At 39.4% G+C, this 24,510-nt stretch overlaps 1 protein-coding gene across 10 annotated transcripts in view; it reads left to right on the forward strand.

The window, feature by feature from the left end:
- The window catches only part of USP40 (ubiquitin specific peptidase 40), a 76,552-nt gene that overhangs the window by 3,293 nt on the left and 48,749 nt on the right, over positions 1-24,510 (forward strand). For 8 of the 10 annotated variants that reach the window (XR_009351974.1, XR_009351975.1, XM_059167666.1 and 5 more), the window contains 8 exons: positions 836-903; positions 2,180-2,293; positions 4,730-4,894; positions 6,905-7,051; positions 9,254-9,397; positions 11,831-11,959; positions 18,043-18,141; positions 19,785-19,892. Coding sequence is in view for 7 of the 10 variants with exons in the window: in XM_059167666.1 (XP_059023649.1) it covers positions 836-903; positions 2,180-2,293; positions 4,730-4,894; positions 6,905-7,051; positions 9,254-9,397; positions 11,831-11,959; positions 18,043-18,141; positions 19,785-19,892 (974 nt within the window). In the remaining 3 variants the exon portion in view is untranslated. Of the gene's footprint in view, positions 1-835; positions 904-2,179; positions 2,294-4,729; positions 4,895-6,904; positions 7,052-9,253; positions 9,398-11,830; positions 11,960-18,042; positions 18,142-19,784; positions 19,893-24,510 lie in introns of those variants that run through there. The other 2 variants (XM_059167667.1, XM_059167672.1) reach the window with 2 other exon arrangements.

Here is a 24,510-nt window from a genome sequence, read left to right on the forward strand (position 1 = left end):
TGGGTTCTACTGTACTAGTTCATGGTGGCTGAGATAGTGGGAAATAATTGTAAAACTCTTTGTATAGTTTTATCCTTTAACTTTTATGTTTATAGTTCATTTTTTTCCCAGTTCCTGCCAGAAGGGAGGAATATAACATTCATAACCAAGGCAGCAGTGGTTTCCAGAGAGAGACAGTATCCATGCCATCCTTTGTCTTCCTAGAGTAGATCAAAGTTTCCATCTAGTTTGAATACAGACTTCCCATAAGATTCTGATATATCCCCGTGGGGGGCATGCCTAGACTTAAGAGTATAAAACAGTTGTGAAGACTGGCTCTGGGTTACCAACTTATTTTTCCAGGTAAGGTCACTACCATCTGTTACTACCCTTAACACAGAAAAGACATTCTTATACCCAAAAAAGTAAGGGCATTGAGAGTTAAAGGTGGCCTTTCTCTCAAAAGGGTGGTTGGAGGCCTCGAATGTGGCTTGTGGATGAACACACGTGACACTATTATATATTGTGTATTTCCTCATGTGGTTTTTGGGACCCACTGCCACAGGCAATAGGAAGCCATCAAAGATTTCTGATATTACTGTTTTTACTTTAGAAGCATAGTTTTCCTTTTATTGATCTTCTGTACTGAAATCTTAGCATGCCTCTTCTTATAGAGTTGGTGGTTAAAGGTAATGTTATCAGGAAGTAAAATGTGTAGAGTAACAGTATAAATAATGCCACAGTCATACTTCTGAATCTTTAACTGATTTTATTTACTGGAGACTTTGGCTTTCTAAAACCGTTTTTTAAAAATGAAATAACATCATTTATATCTCTGTTTCTACATTTTGTTTAGAAGCTTTATTTTCCCTTGGCCCAGAAGAACTTGGTTCATTCGAGGATAAGGATAAACCTGATGCAAAGGTATTAAATCTATGATTTACAGGGTCTTTATTTTGGAGTATAAAAGAAATGTTTTTTAAGGAAGGAATTAATTCCTTATCCATAGAGATTCATAATTTTATTAATTAACAAATATTAATCTTTATTTTCAAGAAGTGACTTGGCCTGTGTGCCCGAATGAATTGAATCTTCCTTCCAAAAAATAATTACCTCAAATATAGTGCTGCTACTGCTTTATAAACCTAGCTTGGTCAAGAAGATATTTGCAACTAGCCTACACTAGCCTACCGGAAAATCTACTTAATGAACAGATTTATAACAGCAACAGAAAAATAAAGACTGGTGTTCTTTCATTTTGATATTCTGGAAATAAGCAGAATTTGAGGAATTTGTTTATTATGAGTGCGTATCTAATCTTGTTCTTTCTGGCTCTAAATACCATTCAGAAGTTTATTGTTTTGGGGCTGAAATCTGTGCTTCTTTTTTTTTTTTTTTTTTTTTTTTAAGATTTTATTTATTTATTTGACAGAGAGGGATCACAAGTAGGCATAGAGGCAGGCAGAGAGAGAGAGAGAGGAGGAAGCAGGCTCCCCGCTGAGCAGAGAGCCCGATGCGGGACTCGATCCCAGGACCCTGAGATCAGAAATCTGTGCTTCTTAATAGGAGTCTTCTGTGATCTGGCCCAGCTCTTCTCAAACCACCTGTGATGCAAAGAGCCAATTTTTATGTATTTCCTTTTATTCCCAGTCTCCTGAAGATCATACATGTGGTGACAACCTCAAATTGCCATAAAAGTATCGGAAGTCTTATTCTTGCTTTAGATAGGAACATCCAGTCTCCCCCACAAGGCTCTGAACATCCTTCTCTCCTGCCCTAATCCTCCCCACACCAAATAAAGCAGGAAGACGATGAGGCAGGTTCAGACTCCACAGCGGGTGGGAGTCGTGACCGGAATTTCCCTACAGGGAGTGGGTCTCTGAGAGGTTTCAGAGGAGTGAACGAGCAGACACTGAAATGATGGGCAGCAATCAGTCGTGGTTTCTTAAGGGCTGTGTGGGTGTTCATACTGATCATACTGTGTCTAGGTAGGAAACTCCAGATAGCTAAAACTTTTTGGATTGGATTAGAATTTTAAAAGAAAAGCAAATCTTACTTCCCTCTATGTGATAGTTTTAAACTTCCTCCCGATTGAACTGAATGAACTAGGAAAGAAGAGAAAACTTGTTTGCAGTTCTTTTAAAACACCCCAACTGACGTGAACAGATTTCATTTAGAAATGCGTTTGCTTCTTGACCAGGTTCGGATCATACCGTTACAGTTGCAGCGGTTGTTTGCCCAGCTTCTTGTCTTGGACCAGGACGCGGCGTCCACAGCAGACCTCACTGACAGCTTCGGGTGGACCAGCAATGAGGTACGAAGGTCAGCTCCTCCAAAGGAACCAAGTTATCAACAATAAAGAGTAAACTCTGGTTTAATGACATTATCTAACTTCTTTTAATTTTGTCTTAGAATCTGAAGTAATAATTCAAATTCTTATATCTCATGTTCAGTAACTACAAGCTAGAGATATATTTCTAGACGCTTGTGCTGTGAATGGGTATGATTTGGCATGGGAGAGAGGGTTGTGGAGAGAGGGAGAAGTAGAACTGGGCTTTTACAGTTTCTACCCTTCATGTAGTCTAGTTAGGATACAACATCTACTACACAGAAATTGCCATTTATGTACCAAACTGCTGATCGGCTCGAAAACCTGACTGGCAATAATTCTGTGACTGTCTTTGTGATGTGTTTCTGTGTTTGGGTCTGGGTATTCTCATTGGGACACTCGCTTGAAGCAAAAGGCTGAACATGTTCTTGGCGGGTCTTTTTATTTTCCCTATCCCTCTTTTCTCCAGTCTCTCCTCCTTTTCCTCCTGTATGTGGACATTTTCTGAATTTCTGTTGGCGTTTCTAAAGGGTACTTCACTATATGCAAACACTGAATATGTCAGCAGTAAATAAAGGTGCTTTTTGTCAATATTGATGAGCTGCGATTTTTTTTTTTTTTTTAATGGACTAGATGTATTCTTGCAAAAGAGAGGTGTGGGGACTATCACAGAGTTTAAAGAGGCAATGACCAGATAACATTATATTGCCTTCAAAATAAACTTTCCACTCTGGTCTTCTAATGAGGAACACGCCTAAACCAGATGATGCTGTGAGATTGAAGAGGTAGGGCTTAGGCTTTGAAGAAAATGGGATATCATGCAATTAAATTTCTGGTGTAGGGCAGGCGCTTAGGGTTAATTCCTTGTTCCTTCCTTGTTTTAAAAATGGCCGCTCTGCTGAGCTACAATTCATAGGCCGGAAGATTCACTCTTGAGGGTACAAGTCGCACTTGTTCGGATACTTACAGAGTTGTACAGCTGTCACAACAGTCCCTTTCAGAACATTTTCATCACCCCAAAAAGAAACCCCATACCCAGTAGCAGTCACCCTCCCCACCAGACCCTGGCAACCACCACCTCCTTTCTGCCTTCCCAGATTTGCCTGTTCTGGGTGTTTCACAGAAATGAAATTATGTGATACGAGATCTTCTGAAGCTAGCTTCTTTCCCTTAAAATCATGTTTCCAAGATTCAGGCATGTTATAGGATGTATCAGCACTCCATCCCTTTTTATTGCCAAGTAATATCCAGCTGGAGGGATGGGCCGTGTTGTTTTTTTTAATCTCATTAGCTGATGCTTTTTCCTTTTTGATCCTGAGTGTCTACTGAGTTGCTGATTTCACACCCTTAAAGCAGTGAAACCCTTTTTTATTAATCTCTAAACAAAATCTCTCAAGAAATCTGCTAGGATTGGTAGAGAGGGACTTAGAGGCGCCTAGGCGCCTTTGCCTTCCTTAGAATTGTTCAGGAACAGCGTGAAAACGTGCACCAGTTCCCTTCAGAGGCAGTGATCATGAGTTGAAAAACAAGAAAAAAGATCCTGAGGCCCATTTCTCGCTCCAGCTTCCCTCCACTTTATCAGCTGCTTTTCATGCGACACTTTCTTTAAAATTGTCCTCCCTCGTGGTCTCTACTTCACCTTTCATTTGTTCTCTGCCTCCTTTCTGCCTTTCTGGTCAAAGTCACTCATGACATCCATGTGCCAAGTTCTAGGAGACACTTCTCTGCTCTCAGCCGGCTCTCAGGAGCACTCACCCCACCCCCCATCAAAGCACCAGCTCCCACTGGTTCCCGTGACCTCGTCTCCTGGTCCTCCCCACCCCCGCTCTTCCTCCTCTGTTCTGCTTCTGAGTGTTGGTGGCCCCCTTGGCTCTGGTGTATCCATTGTTCTTAAAGCGTTCAATCTGTTCCCACAGAGTTGCCTGACTCGTGGGGTGAAGTGAGTGCCACCAGAATTTTTCTCATCTCTGTGTTACTTGGTCCATATATGTAAGCAGTAAATTCTGGTTCTTTTCAAATGCTGGTAATTCGGATTCCCTGTAGAAGTGAGATTGTGCCGTGCATACTCTGCCAGCTCTTAAGACCACTCTGTGCCTATTGTGTTCTTCCCTCTTCTCCTCCTGTGGCACGGCCATGGGTGTGGTTTCCCACAAGAATAAAAGCACTTTCCTGTTTCAAGTGAGTTGAGTTGTATGTATACACTGAACACCCCCTGTTCTTGTTTCATTTTGAAGTGAAAGTAAAAGTGGTGATCTCTTCCCCTGGTCCCGGTTTGTTTAGCTTAGTCATCCTTAATATTTGATCAAGACTTACCTTTGGATTTCTAAATAAATCTTGTGTTTTTTAACTAATACCTCTTTAAAAATCTGTTTTGAAAAATCTGAAGCACAAAATTCCATTTAAAAGTTACCTGTTTTATAGGAAATGAGGCAACATGATGTGCAGGAACTGAATCGAATTCTCTTTAGTGCTTTGGAAACCTCTTTAGTCGGGACCTCCGGCCATGACCTCATCAATCGTCTGTATCATGGAACCGTTGTTAACCAGGTTGTTTGTAAAGAGTGTAAGAATGTCAGTGAAAAGCAGGTGAATATGCAAGCGTGTTGTAATAATAAGTCATAAGTTCTAATGCACGTAATTAAATTTGTGATCTGTAATACCACATGAGGAGCCAAGTGTTTATTACTAGAAATGACCTTATCATGTTTTTTTTCTTTTACTCTAGCCCTACACTTAAGTCCTAAATTTGTAATCCACATTTCTTCGTATAAACTGAAAGAAGCAAATGTCTTAAAGCATAGCTTCAGATATTTAGAAAATAAATTTGGGGGATGTTTATAGGTAGAGGTCTGTGTCCTCATGAGAAAGCCAGTATCATGGTTGGTGGGGACAAAAGGGAAGTAATAAAAATAGAGAACAGTAAGGAATGTTTACAGTAATAAACATGTATAATTAAATACTGGATTTCATTTATGAATGTCCTTCAGAAAGTTCATTTATATGTGTGAGCTTATGTTGTCCGTTTAATCTCATTGGAAATTAGAAATTTGCTCATGAGTTGGAATAATCTCCACTTGCTCTATAAATCTTGTGTAGCATATGATTACATCACTGAACAGTTGTCCCTTAATAAAAATCTCCCTTTTTTGTTATGGCAAGAGTTAAAGAAAATTGCTGTGTCTGTATGAGTAAAAAATTAAATACCATTTTCTAAATTTTGCATTAATTGCTTTTTTGGATACATATATGTATTCTTTTTCTGCTTTTTATGAAAGAGTTGGGGATAAAAAATACTTTTTTTTTAAAAAGATTTTATTTATTTGTCAGAGAGAGGGAGAGAGAGCGAGCACAGGCAGACAGAAGGGCAGGCAGAGGGAGAAGCAGGCTCCCTGCCGAGCAAGGAGCCCGATGTGGGACTCAATCCCAGGACGCTGGGATCATGACCTGAGCCGAAGGCAGCTGCTTAACCAACGGAGCCACTCAGGCATCCCTAAAAATTACTTTTTTGTTCTTTTTGCCTGTGCTCCTACAGGATTTGGTCAACCTAGTTTGGAAATACTAAGACAATGGTGTCTGGATTACCATATGATTAGCTTAACAATTCTATAATTATTCACAAAGAAATTTTGAGAAATAAATGTGTGAAGGCACATAGTAAATTATCAACATTAACTTTTCATATATACATATGATAAATTGCATATAAATGTTGTTTGTATTACTTTAGATTTCCACCATGAATCAGAACTCATTAGTTTCCAGTCCCTGTAATAACCCCTTACAGTAATGCTAGTGCACACACACACACACACACACACACAAAACTGAACGATTTAAGCATGCCAGATTTTAAGTGTTTATTACTATAAGTAAATTACAATTCCATTGCAGTTGCAGTAGATTCGATGGACTCCTGTTGGCAAAATACTGTCCTCTTAATTTTCATAAAAATACCTTTTTAGGGGCACCTGGGTGGCTCAGTGGGTTAAAGCCTCTGCCTTCTGCTCAGGTCATGATCTCAAGGTCCTGGGATCAAGCCCTATATCAGGCTCTCTGCTCAGTGGGGAGCCTGCTTCCCCCTCTCTCACTCTGCCTGCCTCTCTGCCTAATTGTGATCTCTGTCTGTAAATAAATAAATAAAATCTTTAAAAAAAAAAAAAAAAACTTTTTATCCTGGCTCAAAACAATTTTTTTTTTTTATGACTTCTTGGTACATCAGTTGCAGCAAAAGAGGAGGAGGAAGTGGGGTTTACACTAGGGACTCTAGCCTTGTCCACGGCTAAGACAGAACTGATAAACACCGCACACTTCTCGGTTCAGATGTGTGTTCAGTGGTTTTAGTTCCTGCTAAAATAGGTTTTATTATAGCTACACCGAACTTAAGGAAACCTGGACGTATTTTAAGCCAAATTATAATTTGATTTAGGGTAATTTTGTGTGGTGAATTTCACCGTATCTTATCGGGAGGTCTGTATCTTCATACAATACAGTGTTTTAGGGAAAAGTTATGTTATTCCCAGTCTGTGTAGGAGTTGGTGATGTGTTCGTGAACCACTGCAAAATTGTTTTTTCATATTATGTTCATGTGTATTTCAGGAAGACTTCTTAGATCTAACAGTAGCAGTCAAAAACGTATCAGGTTTGGAAGACGCCCTCTGGACCATGTTTGTAGAAGAGGAAGTGTTTGACTGTGACAACTTATACCACTGTGGGACTTGTGACAGGCTGGTTAAAGCCACAAAGGTAAGACAGCTACCTGCCTTCTCCCAGGGGGCCACTTAATACCTGGTAGCATGAAGGTTTGCCAAGTGAAGTCCGCTTGTAAGAGAAAGTCCAGAAGATACATGTGAACCTCTTCATTGGAACTAAGGTTTGAAAAGACATTCATATTCTCTATCTGTATTTTTATCTTTTGCAATCAAGAGTTTTTTTAAGCTTTCAACCCAACAGTTCTCTCAACTTCTTTTTGTCCCAGGAAAAAATTTATGTGTACCTCAGTGTTTCTTTTTTTTTTTCTTCTTACCTCAGTGTTTCTTAAATATACCTTTTTTAAATAAACCCCCTGTCTCCTGGCTTTTTGCAGAGTAACATTAGGAAGAAGGTGATGGGTTTTTATTGCTGCCAAGGAGCTCATTGAGCTTTGCTTTCTTTGCTTACTACTATGAAAACAGACAGCTTTGTTTTCTGTACACGGAGTTACTTGACTGGATAGATACACGTTTCCCAACTAGACTAGACTAGCTAGTCTAGACTAGCTAGTCTAGTACTCCCCTTCTGCCTCCCTCAGTGGGAAGTACTCATCTTGCCAGTTAAAGGGCTTGACAGGGTACCACTGGGTTTCTCACTAAAGGATGAGAGGGGGACAACTGTTAGAAACTATTCCACTGCTGCCAGAGGATGTGATGGGCTCTCCAGTCCGTGGTTAGTGAGCACCCACTTATAGAGCTACCACAAAAGATGGGTCTTTGCAATCATCTGTAACAGAGCACCATTCCTAGAGCTGACAGTTACGGAATTTCCCGTGAAACAGAATGAGGACTGATTCAGATAACATACAGTGTTGATTTAGATCCTGGAGGTTGTGAGAATGTAGTAAAAAACAAACAAACAAAAAACTCCATGCCTGTAGCTTTCACAGTAGGATTGGGAAACCAGGGTAATTTTACATTGTTTAATGTGTATCTCCATCCAGGCTTTGCCTTGTTGTGACACGCAAATGGAGATGTGTATCTTCTGCTTATCTATTTTGTATTTCACGTTTGGTGTTAAAACTACAATCTAATAAACATGAAATTCAGAAGATGGAAAGTATTAGAAGGATACTTAAACACATTCTTAATTTTGGTTGAACTTAATTTGCACATTAGTAAAATAAGAATCATTAGCACAACGAAAGCAGTTCTTGGCATGTACTTTTTATGTTACTGGTTTAATTCTGTTTCAGTGGAAATTTTTTCATCTCAATACATTTAAAGGTGCATCCTAAATTTCCATTTGGTTGTGATACCTAAAGTAGGTTTTCTTATTCTGAGCAGACTTTTCTCAGCCATAGTATAGATGAGATACTCAGGTTTTTTAGATGTATTTTTTTTAACGTGTTGGAGTTACATTGCTGTTTTTTAATCCCCAAATTTGTGGAATTGTTTTAAATTTCTCTTTAGGAATGCTAGATACTTATATGTAAGGATAATATTATAATTAAGGATGATTTTATAGATGGAAAGGATTTTTTTTGCCACCCCCTACACAACACACCATTAGTACTAAGGGGTTGTGGAAAGCTGACGACTTTTAAATAAAAAGCAGCTTCATCTAGTGTTTTGTTTTAAAGCAAGGAAATTAAAAATTGCCTTTTTACTTGCTTTTAAGGACAGTCATTGTAAAACCCCAATCAGTGGGTCTTAACATTAGGGGAGTGAGAGCGTTTTGAAAGTCTAATGAAAACTGTGAATCTTCTCTCCAAAAAATTCAAGTATGCAGACCATGTAATTTCAACAATTCAGATCCACTGAAATAGGTCCGTAGGTCCAGGTGAGGAGCTCCAGTCCTTCAGAAATAAAAGGACCATGTGTGTGCCAGACAAAGTGGAGGCACCAAGGAGGCCAGGACTAACACAGGGAAGGAGCAGTGTTAGAAGGGGGAATACCAGTTACAACACGCTCATCGGATAGCTTTGATTATAGGATATCAACACTAAAAACATAAACTTGGGTTGTAAACTTTTAGTTGTTAACATAAATGAGTCACATCACCTTTAGTCCCATAAAAGAGATGAATTCACATCAAGTACTGACTTAAATCCAGGTTGATGAATTAATGTGATTGAAGGACACATTTCTCTTTAAACTGAATCATGGGTTGCTTTTTTATATCTTAAGAAACATTATCTATTCCTTTCTATAACTCTGCTTTTAAAACAACTGTAAATTTTTTTTCTTTCCACAGTCAGCCAAATTACGTAAGCTGCCTCCCTTTCTTACTGTGTCATTATTAAGATTTAATTTTGATTTTGTGAAGCGTGAACGATACAAGGAAACTAGCTGTTACACATTCCCTCTACGGATCAATCTCAAGCCTTTTTGTGAACAGGTTTGGACTGTTTTATTGTGAAATTCTTTCTTTCCTCCTCTCAAGACTGAATCATTTTTTGGCCTGATTTTCGGTTGACTTGTTGCAGAATCTTTCAGCCTGGCACAGTTAATATTTTTGAGTTGCGTAATTCTTTGTTGTGGGCTGTATCCCACACATTATAGGATTTTAAGCCGCATCCCTGGCCTCTGTCTTCTCTGGGACAGTAGCATCCCACCCTCTCACCCCATCCCCAGTAGTGACAGAATGTCCAGATCTTACCAAGTGTCCCGTGTCTCCTGGGGGAGAGTGTGGATGAAATCAATCCCAGCCAAGGACTACTGGTTTCTTACAGTCCTTTTGGTTTCCAAAGTATGGATTTGTCCCCAGTTCTTTTTAGTAAACTCTCCTTGAAAAATCTTTGAGAAGAAAACTTAAGAACAGAATGAGAAATGACCCTACATGACTAATTAATGACTATTAATTAGTATTTTGTTATCTGGATTTGGACTTAGTTTACATGAGATGGAATAATGAATTACACATCTAGAAAGTGAATTACACATCTAGAAATTGGAATTTATAATCTTTGAAATACAGGAAGGAAAGTTTTGAGAACGCTAATTATACAATGTACTTCATAAGCCGTTTCAAAATATTTTCTGTATAATTGCTGTACATGCCAAGATCTGAGCCGTGAGACTGCTGCATTTCTTCTTACAAGTCATTTGTATGTATATCGAGACCAGAAAGAGCATTTATTAAGTAGCTATTAAGTTTTTTTGTATAAAAATTATATTTTCTTTATTCTTCAATTCGGATGGGCCTTCCTCTACTTCAAGCCTGGTAGCTGAGCTTTTTGGATTTTGTTTGACTGGCACATACAGAATGAACAGTTTTTCCAGAGGAAATCAATATAGCCCCCCATTTATTGCCTGAATAAAACAGTTCTTGGGGGTGCCAGGGTGGCTCAGTCGTTTAAGCATCCAACTCTTGGTCTCAGCCCAGGTCTTGATCTCAGGGTTGTGAGTTCAAGCCTTGCACTGGGCTCCCTGCTGGGCGTAAAACCTACTTAAAAACAGCAACAACAACAATAATTTTTTTTCAGGATAACTGCATTAATTCTTCTATAATTTTCCAGTTTTGTTGAGAAATAATTGACAGACATCACTATGTACATTTAAGGTGTGCAGGATAATAGTCTGATTTACATATCTTACGAAATGACCACTCTAGATTTAGTTCATGTATATCATCTCATACAGAAAAATTTTAGCTCTTCTCAAAAGAGTAGTTTATCACATTATTTTAACATACTTTGAAATAACAAAATTGAAATAGGTGAACCATTGAGCACTAGCTAAGAAATTGACCGTAGTTTTACTTTTTGATTTCGGTATTCACGAAAAAAATGGTCACATTGCCTCTGTGTTTTTATCTCTCATCTTTTGCCTGAACCAGACATTTAAAAAATACTACTTACTTTAGAAGTAGAGTGTTTCAGGGAAATAAGTTTCTTAATAATTGGCACCCTTCGAGTGGTGTATTCACAAGCAAAGTATCTCTTAACCTAAAGTAGGTTTTTGTTTTTTTTTAACGCCGATATAAGCCTTCATCAGTTGGGTCAGTCACAATTACAGAGCACATTAATTATGGAAAAGATTGATCATAGAAGAAAGAACCTGTTCATCCCACTAAACTGTCTCTAAACAAACAGATAGTATTCATAACTGCTTAATTCCTGTGATGCAGAGCACTGAGTGTCAGGAGGGTGATAGTGGATATGGCTCTGACTCTGAGACCCATGACCCTCTAGTTGGAAAACAGGACACATTTCAACAGCTAAAGAACACATTTCTAAAGCAGCGTAATAGGTATAACACAAAGATGGTTTTCTCTTGCTAAAACTATTGCAGATACATTGGGGAGCATGTTTTATTAGCACTTTAGAGTACATGATCTTAGCCAAAGTTCATAAAAGTAACATTTTTTGCATTTTTCTGTGGAAGAGGCAGAATTTGCTTGGTTGTTATGTGGTATTAGATGAATGACAGTTTTCTGGGGCGCCTGGGTGGCTCAGTGGGTTAAAGCCTCTGCCTTCGGCTCAGGTCATGATCCCAGGGTCCTGGGATTGAGCCCCACATCGGGCTCTCTGCTCAGCGGGGAGCCTGCTTCCCTCTCTCTCTCTGCCTGCTTCTGTGCCTACTTGTGATCTCTGTCTGTCAAATAAATAAATAAAATCTTAAAAAAAAAATGTTTCCTAGATGAATGACAGTTTTCAGTCTCAGAATTAAAAATATTTAACTTTAAAGCCAATTACTCAAATTTACATAAATTACCCTTAAATAACAATAATAAACAGGTTTCTTATTTAAAAATAGAAAGAAATTCTCTTTGGTCATGTGTCTTCCCATTTTATGCAAACTAACATTGTTTATGCTCTGTTTCTTGTAGAGTGACTCGGATGACTTGGAGTATGTCTATGACCTCTTCTCGGTTATTATACATAAAGGTGGTTGCTATGGAGGACATTACCACGTCTATATTAAAGATGTCGATCATCTGGGAAACTGGCAATTTCAAGTAAGCATAGAAATTAGTTCTAGTCTTACTGTTTTGGTGAGGATCATCTTTTGCCACTTACATATATTTGCCCTTGGAAATGTTTCTAGGCATGGGAAGTTAATATAGTTAGAAGTTTTAAATTTTTATTTATAAAAAGTTTCATACTGGGGCGCCTGGGTTGCTCAGTGGGTTAAGCTGCTGCCTTCAGCTCGGGTCATGATCTCAGGGTCCTGGGATCGGGTCCCACATCGGGCTCTCTGCTTGGCAGGGAGCCTGCTTCCCTCTCTCTTTCTATCTGCCTGCCTCTCTGTCTACTTGTGATCTCTGTCTGTCAAATAAACAAATAAAATCTTAAAAAAAAAAAAAGTTTCATACTTAAAGAAAAATAATCAGCATCATAGAAACACCTATAGATCCTCTTCACCTGCGTCCCTCAGTTGTTAACAATTTGCGAGATTTGTGCAAACACACATAGTTAACATTATGAGTGCTGACCCATCTGAAATTAGGTGCCTTTACCCCTAAATACTCCGTGTTTGTCTCCTGAGAATGAGGGTGTTCCCTTACATAAGGATCAAAATCCGAAGCTTGCGCATTGAAGCGATAGTGCTCTCTAATGAAGAGTTCACATTCAGATTCCTACTGCCTACCAGTTGTCTCATCCAGACCCTTTACAGCATTTTCTTCCCCAATGTAGTGTCAAATTCAGAGTCCTGCATTATATTTAGTTAGTGTATCTCTTGGGTCTCCTATAATCAATAGCTTTTCCCAGCTTCTCTGCCTCTCATGACACCAGCCAAAGATGATAAAGATTTTCCTCCTATAATGTCTTCCAAAAGTTTTATAGTTTTGCCTTTTACATTTAAAACTTCTTAGTCCTTCTGGAATGGTTTCCTATGAATGGTGTGTGATTTTTTTTTTTTAACCCAGTTGACCATTACCGTTTATTGAATAATGCATTCTTTCCCCACCAATCGACAGTGTCAGTTGTGTTATATCAATTGTTTGTTTATGTATGAGTCCTTTGGGGCCCCTCTGTTCTGTTCCATTGTTCTTTTTTGTATTCCTAGGCCAGTAGTAACACTGTTAATTTCGGTAGCATTATAATGAGTTGTGGTATCTGGTAGGGCAGGTGTCCCTGTGTCGTGTCATTCTTCAGTAGTGTCTTGGCCTTTTATTCCTTTGTGACCGTTTCTAGGATCAGCTTATCAGTAGCCACACATACACAACACCCATTCTCAGCAGTAGTAGAGTTTTGAACCAGCATGTATAAGTCAGATATATCTTTCCATATTTTAGAGCTTCTTATTTAAAAAGTTTTGTAATTTTCTTAAGAATTTGCAGATGTCCTGAGGGAAAGTGCCTCCTGGAAGTCTAGTTCCGATTATTTGCAATGGGAAGAATCAAAGTGTGTTACACACCAAGCCTGAACTTGCAACCAGTTTTCTAATAAGTACCTAAAACACACTGAAATGTCCATAAGTTACACACCATCGTGATAGGATGTAGAATGCTTATGACATCTTCCCGATTATCAGACAGGTGGTGGTGTTAACCAGTAGTTGTACCACATATAATAATACAGCTTCTCGGGGTGACAACAGTGCTCTGGGGGCACATTCTCTTTGATGGCGTTGTTGGCTTTTCAGAACATCCGTCTGCATTTCTCATGCTCCATCTATTGTACTTAGATATTAGAAAAAGTATTTGGATGTTTAAAAGTCAAACTTTTTGCTTGATACTTACCAGGAAGGTGTTCTGTGGGGCCGTGTCTCAACTTTGTATTTTCTAGACTCCGTGTAGTAGTGTTTGAAATGCAGTTACCATTGGTTTGTTGACTTTATAAACCAGCCATCTTGCTAAACCGTCTTAGTTTCAGACAACTTTGGAGAAATGCTGCTTTGTTTCGCCCTTTCCAGTCCTTTACCTTCCATTTTGTTTGGCCGAGAACATCATACAAGCATCTCTCCCAAATGCTTGTGCCACGGTTTGCCAAGACGCTGGTTTCTGGGACACATTCCCAGTCAGACAAAGGGAAGGTTTCCTCCCTCGTCTAGTCTAATTCAGCTCTCGAGGTCCCTGTGCTTAGTTCGAGCAGATTCCCATCATGCCGCCTGTCTTCACTACTTTGCAGCACTTTTAGAGGTGCTGAGATTTAGTGTCAGTCTTTGATGCTTAAATATTCATTTGCAGTTTCACTTTCAAGTCTGTGGTGGAGGTCACGCACAGAGGTAGCCTTGTACAGAGGTCAGGTCTCGTGTCTCAAGCGGTGATTCTCTCTTCATGTCTCCGTTCTGGGTTGTGCTTCCTGGGACGGATCTGCACTTGTTCACTTCCTCAGAATCACTCTGCTCTTTGCTGGCATCGTCAGGCTGCACTTCTGGGTCTGCAGTGTGACTCGAGAGGGCAGACAGGTTCTCTCTCATTTGGTTTTGCTCTCCACGCTGCTCCTCTGTTCCTGAAGCTTTGTTACATTAGAGCAATCAGAAGATTGCTTTCCATTTGCGCTTAGTATATTTCCTTCTTCATGCCTCCTGTGAAGCATCCCATATGTCCAGTTGTTCTCCTTATTCCGTTCTTCCAGGATCACTGCTTTTTCATCCAGAGCTCTATGGTGCTCAAATAATGAGTAGCGCTTTAAGAATTTCAACTTCAGGGGTACCTAGGTGGCTCATGGGTTAAGCCTCTACCTTCGGCTCAGGTCATGATCTCAGAGTCCCGCGATCGAGCCCCACATCGGGCTCTCTGCTCAGCAGTGAGTCTGCTTCCCCCCTTTTCTTTCTGCCTGCCTCTCTGCCTACTTGTGATCTCTGTCTGTCAAATAAGTAAATAAAACCTTCAAAAAAAAAAAAAAGAATTTCAACTTGAGTACGTATACCTGCTAGGCCCTGCTTGTCTTTCTATTACCATTATCCTGGGAGATTGCTTGTGCCCAGAGATGTAGAATTCCATATATTCTAATCACAGCCTGGTATTGTTCCTTCTGCTTACAGTTTGGCAGTTTCTTCTTTCCTTTCAAGGAGCTGTTCCCTGCATTCATGGAGTTTTTTAGTAGGTACCGTCTGCAAAGAAATAACTTTCATGACCCATCGGACGTAATTTTTCCTGGTTTTAAGGCAACATTTCAGGGGTGCCTGGCTGGCTCAAGCAGTAGAACATACGACTCCTCATCTTGGGGTCATGAGTTTGAGCCCCATGTTGGGTGTAGAGTTTACTTTAAAAAAAAAAAAAATTTTTTTTTAATGCGACATTTCTGTCTCCCTTAGTACTATCTAGAAGATGCTCCCTTTCTTCTAGTATGGACACCATTTCCTATTCAAAATGTGACTCGAGATCTGGCTGCGAAAAGGAGCCTGATCTTTGCTTTCTGCTTCTTTAGAGACCTTTTGCTTCATTGATGGTTGACTGACATTATCTTGCACTTTTGAGGGAGTGGGTCAGAGAAGGCTTCACAACGGCTCCCAGTAGGCAGCCCTGAACTAGTCCTACTGTCCCAACAAGGCCAGGGTTGGACACCGGCAAAGCGGAGGAGGACTGGGCCTTGCCTGTTTGTCACCTGCAGTAGTGTGTCAAATAGGGGGCAGTGCTGGCCTGCCTCTCCCCTTCTGCCATTTTTACATCTTTTTTTCCTTAATGACATCTTTAAACTTATTAAACATGCTATTTCATTGGTCTGCTAATTGCAGTCTGATTAGATATCTGCTAAGTCTACTTCCTTTTAGACTGTAGCCTGGGATGGTTGGTTTTTTAAGAATGTGATTTACTGGAGTAATTTGAGGACTGAGTTGAAAGCGCCTTCCTCTGAAAAGGTGTTTGTCTCTCCCACATGCCTGGGGTCACTCCAACCCTTAACTTTAAAATCACATCCTGACTTAGTGGTTTTAGAGCCATACAGCTAGTGTGAATTTGGACCACAAACTCCTGTGGGGACCTACTTGTGAGTACAAATCGTTACAGATGTTTTTCTACCTTCATCTCTAGTATCAAGGTCAAACCAAGCCAGTTCCTTGTTGTCCTTTATTGTGGGGTGAATTTTTTCTAGGTCGTGTTTGTACTGAGAAAGTAGGTAGCTCTTTTTTTCTAGCTGTCTGCTGAAGTTTATCTTTGTAATATAATTAAAAATTATATACTTGGGGTGCTTGGGGTTACTAAGTCAGTTAAGTGTCCGACTCATGATTTCAGCTCAGGTTGTGATGTCATGGGTTATGAGGTTGAGAGTCAGGCTCTGTGCTCAGCGGGGAATCTGCTTGAGATTGTCTCTCCCCATCTCCCTCTGCCCCTCTCCACCTGCTCATGTGTACTCTCACTCTCTCTCTCTGTCTCAAATAAATAAATCTTTAAAAGAAGGAAAGAGAGGGGGAGAAGAAAGAGAGGGAGGGAGGAAGGAAAAGCATATATTTGGTCTTTGTCCCAGGTTCCTGGAATAGAGGTCCTTGAAATTGCATGAGCGATAGGCATGCGTTTTGTTGTTCATAATGAACCCCTTTCAACCGCACCTGAGTTCATGCTAATGGGATGACTCTTGGTGGGGCCTAGACATCTTCAGACTGAAGGCTTGTCACCAGAGCAAACAACCACATGAATAGAGTGTTTGTGTTTTTAGCCCCAGCTCCTGATCTGTGGAGGGAAGATGGGCTGATGATTGAGTTCTGTCAATCAGTCATGCCTGCATGTTGAAACTTTGATTAAAACTCTAAAGCAAGGGGTGCCTCGGTGGCTCAGTCAGTTAAGCATCTGCCTTCAGCTCAGGTCACGTTCTCAGGGTCGTAGGATTGAGCCCCATGTCAGACTCCCTGCTTAGCAAGGGAATCTGCTTCTCCCTCTGCCTCTCCTGCTCTCTCTGAGTTCCCTCTCTGTCAAATAAACAAACAAAATCTATTTTAAAACCCACGACAACAACTCTGAAGCCAGGACAGTAAGGGAGCTTCTGGACTGGTGAACATATCCACAGGGGGGTGGCCGTCCCTACCCTGTAGAGGAACCGAGACCCTCAGGACCCTTCTAGCCCTATGTGCTTCGCCATCTGGCTGTTCATTTGTATCCTTTGTACTAAACTATAGTCCTGTGTATAAGGTCCTGGGTCTGTGAGCCGTTCCAGGAAATTATCAAACCTGAAGTGGGGATTGTAGGAACCCTAGAATTTGTAATCAGCCCAGCAGAAGTGCAGGTGGCCTGGGACCCCACTTGTGGCTGTTGTCTGAAGTGGGGGCAGTCTTGCAGGACTGCGTGAAGTTAGTATCAGAACTGACCTGAATTGTGACCCCTAGATGGTGTCAGAGGATCGGAGAACTGGTTGTTTGGAACACCAATCATTCGGCTCCGTACTTTGGAGGGTCCTTAGGCTTTGTCTCCCAGACCTCATCCTGTAAGAGCTGGGACAGCTGCAGGCCTCAACTCTGGATTTCCTTCCAGTTCCCATTTCACTTGTTCTCTGAGGATTTCCCTGATACTCTTGCTAATTCAGTGTGTGTTTTAAAAAGATGCCTTTGTTTTGTTGTGTTTGCTTATGCAGCATTTTTAGTAATCATTCAGTAGGATGGTTATAGTTAGTCTACCATTTTATTTTGCTGTTTCTTTATTATTTTTGTCTCGTGTCATTAGGTCTCTTCGTATTTATGGTTGTAAGTCAAATGAAAATACTTTGGCAAGATGGCATGTATTAGAAAATCAATGGAAAAAAATACCTTGTTTGGACATGTTCTCGAATAACTTCATAGAGTGAGGTGCAAAGTTTGGACGATCAGGAAATAGAAGCGAGTGCTAGTAGGCTGTACTCGCCAGTGACACACAACATGTCAGGATTTGTAAGGTGCAGCTGAAGTGGTGTCTCCCGGGAACCTGTGGAGACCTGCCACATGTGTGTTGTGCTGGGAGTTTATCTGCAGTCCCGCTCACAGATAATGCCAGAGAGGTTAAGTAACGTGGCCAGGTTTAGCCAACCAGAGCTGGAAATCAAAGCCCGGTCTGCTGGATTCCAAGGTCTACCTAAGTTATTCCAATATTTTTATCATCATTTTTCCATCTTGAAACTTCACAGCACAAACATTTCTATTTTGTTAATTACCTCTTAAGCAACAAATTTTTATTGCTTTCCTTTCTAGGAGGAAGAGAGCAAACCAGTTTTGAGTTTCAAAGATCTCCAGAATGAAGAAGAGATTGATGATGATCCACTGATAATTCTGAAAGCAATCTTACTACAGGTAGAGAGAGAGTTTAAGTTACGTGTGTGTGTGTGTGTGTGTGTATTTCAGATATGCACACATACGTGCTCATGCTAGAACTGCTACTGGTACTAGTCAGAGTCTTATTCCTTTGGGGCTTCCTCTGTATCTGTTGTTATAGTTTATTTTTTAGAGACTTTCTGGTTATAAAAAATTCATATTTGTGGCAGAAAATTTGAGGGAAAAAACCTAGGAAATGTGTGAAAAGTATAAAATATATACAAGTATAATTAAACCAAGTACCCAATAATTGTAACACTTTGATGTGTATTCTTTGCGTTCTGTCTTCTCTCTGTTTATATACATATATTGGTATTGGGGTATAGGATTTGGGGTATTACTGTTCTTTTAAATAGAATTGGGATTTACCGTATGTATTGTTTGGGAATTTGCCATCTTCCTGTGTTAGCCTTCTCCTCTCTGTAGTTCCTGAGGTTATGTCTCCCTTTTCATTCCTAATATTGATACACCAGTAATGCCTCCACTATATGGCTTTTTAACATTTGCTTAGCACTGTGTTGTACAGGTGGTAAGTTCCTTGCATGTGTTTATCCATTCTTACAAAGACTTTTTCTGAAGTCTTTACCATGGACCCACGCTGCGTCCTTTAACCACCTTGTTCTGCGGCCGCTGTATCAGTCTGCTGAGGCTGCCATAACAAAGGGCCCCAGACCGGAGGGCTTAAACAGCCGTCATTTACCTTCTCCTAGTCATGGACGCCAGGAGTCCAAGGTCAGGGGGCCAGAGGTTGGTTCTCTCCTAAGGCTTCCATGGCTGGCGCATGGCCACCTCCTTGTTGTGGGTTCACATGGTCTTTCCTCTGTGCCTGGGCACCCTGCAAACCTCTGTGAGTCCATATTTCTTCTTCATATAAGGACATCAGGCAGATTGGCCTAGGACCCACCTTAATGACCTTATTTTTCTCTAAAAACCGTATCCAAATAAAGTCAGAGTTGAAATCTTGAAGGTTAAGGAGTCAGCATATGAATTGGCCAGGGTGGTGGGGGGTTGGACACATTTCAGCCCCAAACAGTCACTTCTTACTAGCTTTTAGAACTTTTTTGGGGGGGACATTCAGAAGAGATCTTGATAATCCTTTTTTGCACTTAAATATTTCTTATAAAATTCCCACAAAGTAGCAGGAATTTACTCAATCTTAGAATACTCTTTGGATGTTCTTTAAGTGTTTAAACTTGAGGTGCCTGGGCGACTCAGTTGAGTGTTCAGGTCAGGCCGTGATCTTAGGGTTGTGAGATCAAGCCCTACATCAGGCTCTTCCCTCAGCAGAGAGTCTGCTTAGGATTCTTTCTCTCCCTCTGCCCCTCCTCCCACTCCTGTGTGTGCATGTGCATTCTCACTCTCTCTCTAAAATAAATAAGTAAATCCTTAAAAATAAGTAAATGTGTAAACTTTGGTGTAGGAAAGCACAATTCAAGTTTTCTAAACCGAGGCTTAATCTACTTCTTTAAAAAAATTTTATTTTGCAACAGTTATGGCTAATCCACTTACATGTTCGCTGTCTTAGGCACATGTAATTAGATAGAATTCTGTTGGTGCCTTTGAACTCATAAATGTTAGTTACATCTTACCATATTTTCTTAAATGATTGTTTCTTTCAAAAGGAGGAGAATAATGTAATTCCTGTTGATCAGCTGGGCCAGAAACTCTTGAAAAAGACAGGAATGTCTTGGAACAAGAAGTACAGAAGACAGTATGGACCACTGCGAAAGGTAATAGATGACATCCATATGGGAGGTCCCATACCAGGAAATTATATTATGATCCCTTTGCAACGAAACTTTAGGTGAAGATGAAATCAGTATTTTTATTTAATGGTTAAAGTTCAGTTGAGTTCTTTATTAAATGTTAAGTTATTGAGTAATTTATTATAGAATCAAGAAGTAAGCAGAAAAAGAAGAGGGGAAAGCCTTTTAATGCAATAGCAAGAAATGTCATGAAGTTCATACCCTGAAGCTCATCATTTATTTACAGAAATGTCTTAGGGTGTTCCCACAGTTTTCCCTTGATCTTTCTTTTACACATAATCCTGTTAATCTTGGTGATCAGTTTTCCTAGGCTGTGAGAGAGATTAGAAGCAAAAACTGAACACAAGTGAAACACAGCAACACTTAGTAAACATTTTGGAGCTATTCCTTATAGAAGCAAGGGGCTTACATACTTCAATAAGTGTTTAAGTGCATCTTTTAATTAGACCACACTGCAGAAGTGTATGTTGGCTTAATGACTCTGAGTCCATAGCATAGGTTTTAAGGTTTTCATTTAAAATGATTGGGTCTGGCACCTGGGATGGCTCAGTTGGTTAAGCGACTGCCTTCAGCTCAGGTCATGATCCTGAATGGATGGATCCCGGGATCGAGTCCCACATCATGCTCCCTGCTCAGCAGGGAGTCTGCTTCTCCCTCTGACCCTCTCCCCTCTCATGCTCTCTCTCTTTTTCTCTCTCAAGTAAATAAATAAAATGATTGGGTCGCTGTCTCGGTGTTTTACTCTTAAGTGTGATATTAGCTCTGCAGGTTCTTTAAAAATGCAAATATCCTTTATAAGTTTGAGAGAGTTAGCTTTTTTTTCAATCATTGACTGATAGTTTGATCTTGAATAGAGGTTGGATTTTATCAAATGCTGACTTTTTTTTTATATACCATGTATTCTGTTAATGTGAATTCCATTGACCTTTTTAATGTTGAGCAAAGCTTATATTTCTGAGATAAATCCCACTTGGTCATGAGCTTTTCCTGTATTGCTACATTCATTTGGCTCATTCATATAGGATTTTTGCTTCTCCATTTATGAGAGATATTAGTCTTTGGTTTTCTTTTTTTGTAGTGTCTGTCAGATTTTAGTGTTAGGGTCATATAGGACTCACATGTCAGGAAACACTCCTTTATATTCTTGGAAAGAATTCTCTAAGACTGATTTTTTTTTATTAAATGTTTGATGAAGCTGTTGAGACCTGAAAATTTTTTTATTTGATGCCAGTGTAATTAACATAGTGTTACTAGTTTCAGTTGTACAGTATAGGGACTCAGCAGTACCATATGTCCATAGCGTTCATCATGGTAAGTGTCCTCCTAATCCCCTTCACCCATTTCCCCCATCCTGCCCACCTCCCCCCTAGTAACCATTAGTTTGTTCTCTCTAGTTAAGAGTCTGTTTCTTGGTTTGTCTCTCTTTTTTTCCCCTTTGTTTGTTTAGTTTCTTAAGTTCCACAAACGAGTGAAATCGTGGTATTTGTCCTTCTCTGGTGGCTTCTCTCTCTTACCATAATACACAGCAACTCCATCCATATTGTTGCAAATGATAAGATTTCGTTTTTGTTTTTAATTGGCTGAATAATACCCATTGTATGTAAATACCACACCTTTATCCATTCATGTGTCCATGGACTCGTGGGCTTCTTCCATACCTTGGCATTGTAAATAATGCTGCAGTAAACGTAGGGGTGCATATATCCCTGCTAATAAGTGTTTTTGTGTTCTTTAGGTAAATATTGTAGTGCGATTACTGGATCATAGGGTAGTTCTGTTTTTAATTTTTTGAGGACTCTCCATATCGTTTCCACAGTGGCTGTGCAGTTCTTGCCAGCACCTGTTATTTCTTGTGGTTTTGATTTTAGCCATTCTGACAGGTGTGAGGTGATGTCTCATTGTACTTTTGATTTGCATTTCCCTGGTGATGAGTGACGGTGAGCATCTTTTCATGTGTTTGTTGGCCATCTGAATGTCTTCTTTGGGGAAAATGTCCGTTCATGTCTTCTGTCCATTTTATGATTGGAATATTTGATTTTTTTGGTGTTGCATTGTATAGTTTTTGGTATATTTTGGATACTAAACCTTTATCAGATATGTCATTTGCAAATATCTTCTCCCATTCAGTAGGTTGCCTTTTAGTTTTGTTGGCATTTTATTTCGAGGTGGTCCCAGTAGTTTATTTTTGGTTGTTTCCCTTCCCTCAGGAGACCTATCTAAAAGGATGTTGCTACGATTGATGTCAGAGAACTTACTGTGCTTGTGCTGTCTACTAGGATTTTAATGATTTCAGGTCCTTAATCCATTTTGAGCTTATTTTTGTGTATGGTCTAAGAAAGCGGTCCAGTTTCATTCTTTTGCATGTCACTGCGCAGTTTTCCTAGAACTTAACTTGTTTTAGAGACTTTCTTCCATTGGATATTCTTGCCTCCTTTTTCAAAGATTAATTGACCACGTAATTGTGGATTTATTTATTTGTGGGCTTCCTATTGCATTGAGACCTGATTTTTTTTTTTTTTTTTTTTTTTTTTTTTTTTTGCGTTAAGATTTTGTAATTATAGTTTAAATTTCTTTGCTTGTAGTGTTATTTAGATTTTCTGTTCTGGCAATATTTTGGAAAATTGTGTTTTTTAAGGAATTTGTTCTCTGACATTATCTATAATATCAGATTTATTGGCATAAAGTTATTCACAGTATCCCATATTCTCTGTAGTGTCTGTAATATCTGAAGTTATTTCTTCTTTTTCATTTGTAATATTAGTAATTTGTATTTTCTCACTTTTTTTCATCAGTCTTGCTTGGGGTTTATCAAGTTTATTAAACTTCTTAAAAAACAAATTTTTGCCTCTGTTGATTTTCTCTACTGTTCATCTGTTTTCTATCTCATTGATTTCTGCTCTTATTTTTAATTATTTCCTTCCTTTTTCTTCTGGGATCTCATAAGATCAACTTTTTCCCAGCATGGTATCTCAGTTGTTTTTAAACCTTCCTTTTAATACAAGCTTTTAAAGCTATAAATTTCTTTTTTTTTTTTTTTTTTTTTAAGATTTTTATTTATTTATTTGACAGAGAGCCCGATGCGGGGCTTGATCCCAAGACCCTGAGATCATGACCTGAGCCGAAGGCAGAGGTTTAACCCTCTGAGCCACCCAGGCACCCCTATAAATTTCTTTTTAAGGGCTAATTTAACTGCCAACAAATCTGACCTGTTTTCATTATCATTCCATTCAAAATATTTTGTAATTTCCCTCATGATTTTGGGAGGAACTGTGTTGCTTAATTTCCACATATTTGGGATTTCTTTCTATATTTTTGTTTTATCTATAGGTTGATTTCTAGTTAATTCCATTGTACCTGAGAACATACTCTCCATGATTTTAGTTCTTTTGAATTTATTGAGACTTGGTTCATACTTCAGAATATGCTCTGTGTTGCTAAAAGTTCTGTATTAACCAGAAAAGTTATTTTCTGCACTTATTGGGTATATTGTTTTATAAATGTCAATTATGTCAAATTGGTTAATAGCATTTCTTTTCTGTCCTTACTAATTTTTCTGTCTTTGGGTTTTATCAGTTACTGAGGGGTTTAAATCTCTAACCTTAATTGTGGATTTGTCCCTTACCCCTTTTACTTTGGAAAGATTCACTTCATGTACCATGAAGTTATATTATTAGATACACACACATTTTAGATTTTTATGGCCTCCTGATGTACATTGCCCTTCCTTTATTCCTTGCCTTAAAATTTACCTCGTCTGGTATTAATGTAACCCTGCAAGCCATTTTATACAAGTGTGTTTCTTGCAAACAGTATGAAGTTAGTTCCTATTTGCATGGTTGTGATTTTTAAGTAATTTGTTCTTTTATTTAAAGTAAAATTTGGGGCGCCTGGATGGCTCAGTGGGTTAAAGTCTCTGCCTTTGGCTGGGGTCATGATCCCAGGGTCCTGGGATTGAGCCTCACATCAGGCTCTCTGCTCAGCAGGGAGCCTGCTTCCTCCTCTCTCTCTCTCTCTCTCTCTGCCTGATTGTGATCTCTGTCTGTCAAATAAACAAATAAAATCTTTAAAAAAAAAAATAAAGTAAAATTTGTTGGGGCGCCTGGGTGTCTCAGTTGGTTAAGTGTCTACCTTCAGCTCCAGTCATGATCCCAGGGTCCTGGGATTGAGCCCTGCATCAGTCTCCCTGCTCAGCTGGGAGTCTGTTTCTCTGCCCCTCCCCTGGCTCATACTCTCTCCTCTCTCTCTGTCTCTCTCTAAATAAATAACATCTTTTAAAAAAAAAAAATAGCATAAATTTGTTTGCAATACCACCGTATTATCCTTGTAAGGCCCATTGGAGCAGATGTTAAGTTCCCTGTTTCATTTCTGCTATTGATCATTTCTGCATTTTAGCTTTCTTTTCCATCAATCTTGCCTTGGGGTTTATCTATTAAACTCTTCAAAAAAGCAGCTTTGTATTTGTTGATCTTCTCTACCTTTCTCTATTTATTCATCTGTTTTCTATCAGATGACAGTTTGATAGTTTCTTTTAATGAGAATGTTCGGTTCACTTGGTTTTAATGCAGCAACGAATATGGTTGAG

Source organism: Mustela lutreola, chromosome 3 (assembly GCF_030435805.1).
Source record: "Mustela lutreola isolate mMusLut2 chromosome 3, mMusLut2.pri, whole genome shotgun sequence".
Lineage (NCBI taxonomy): Eukaryota > Metazoa > Chordata > Mammalia > Carnivora > Mustelidae > Mustela > Mustela lutreola.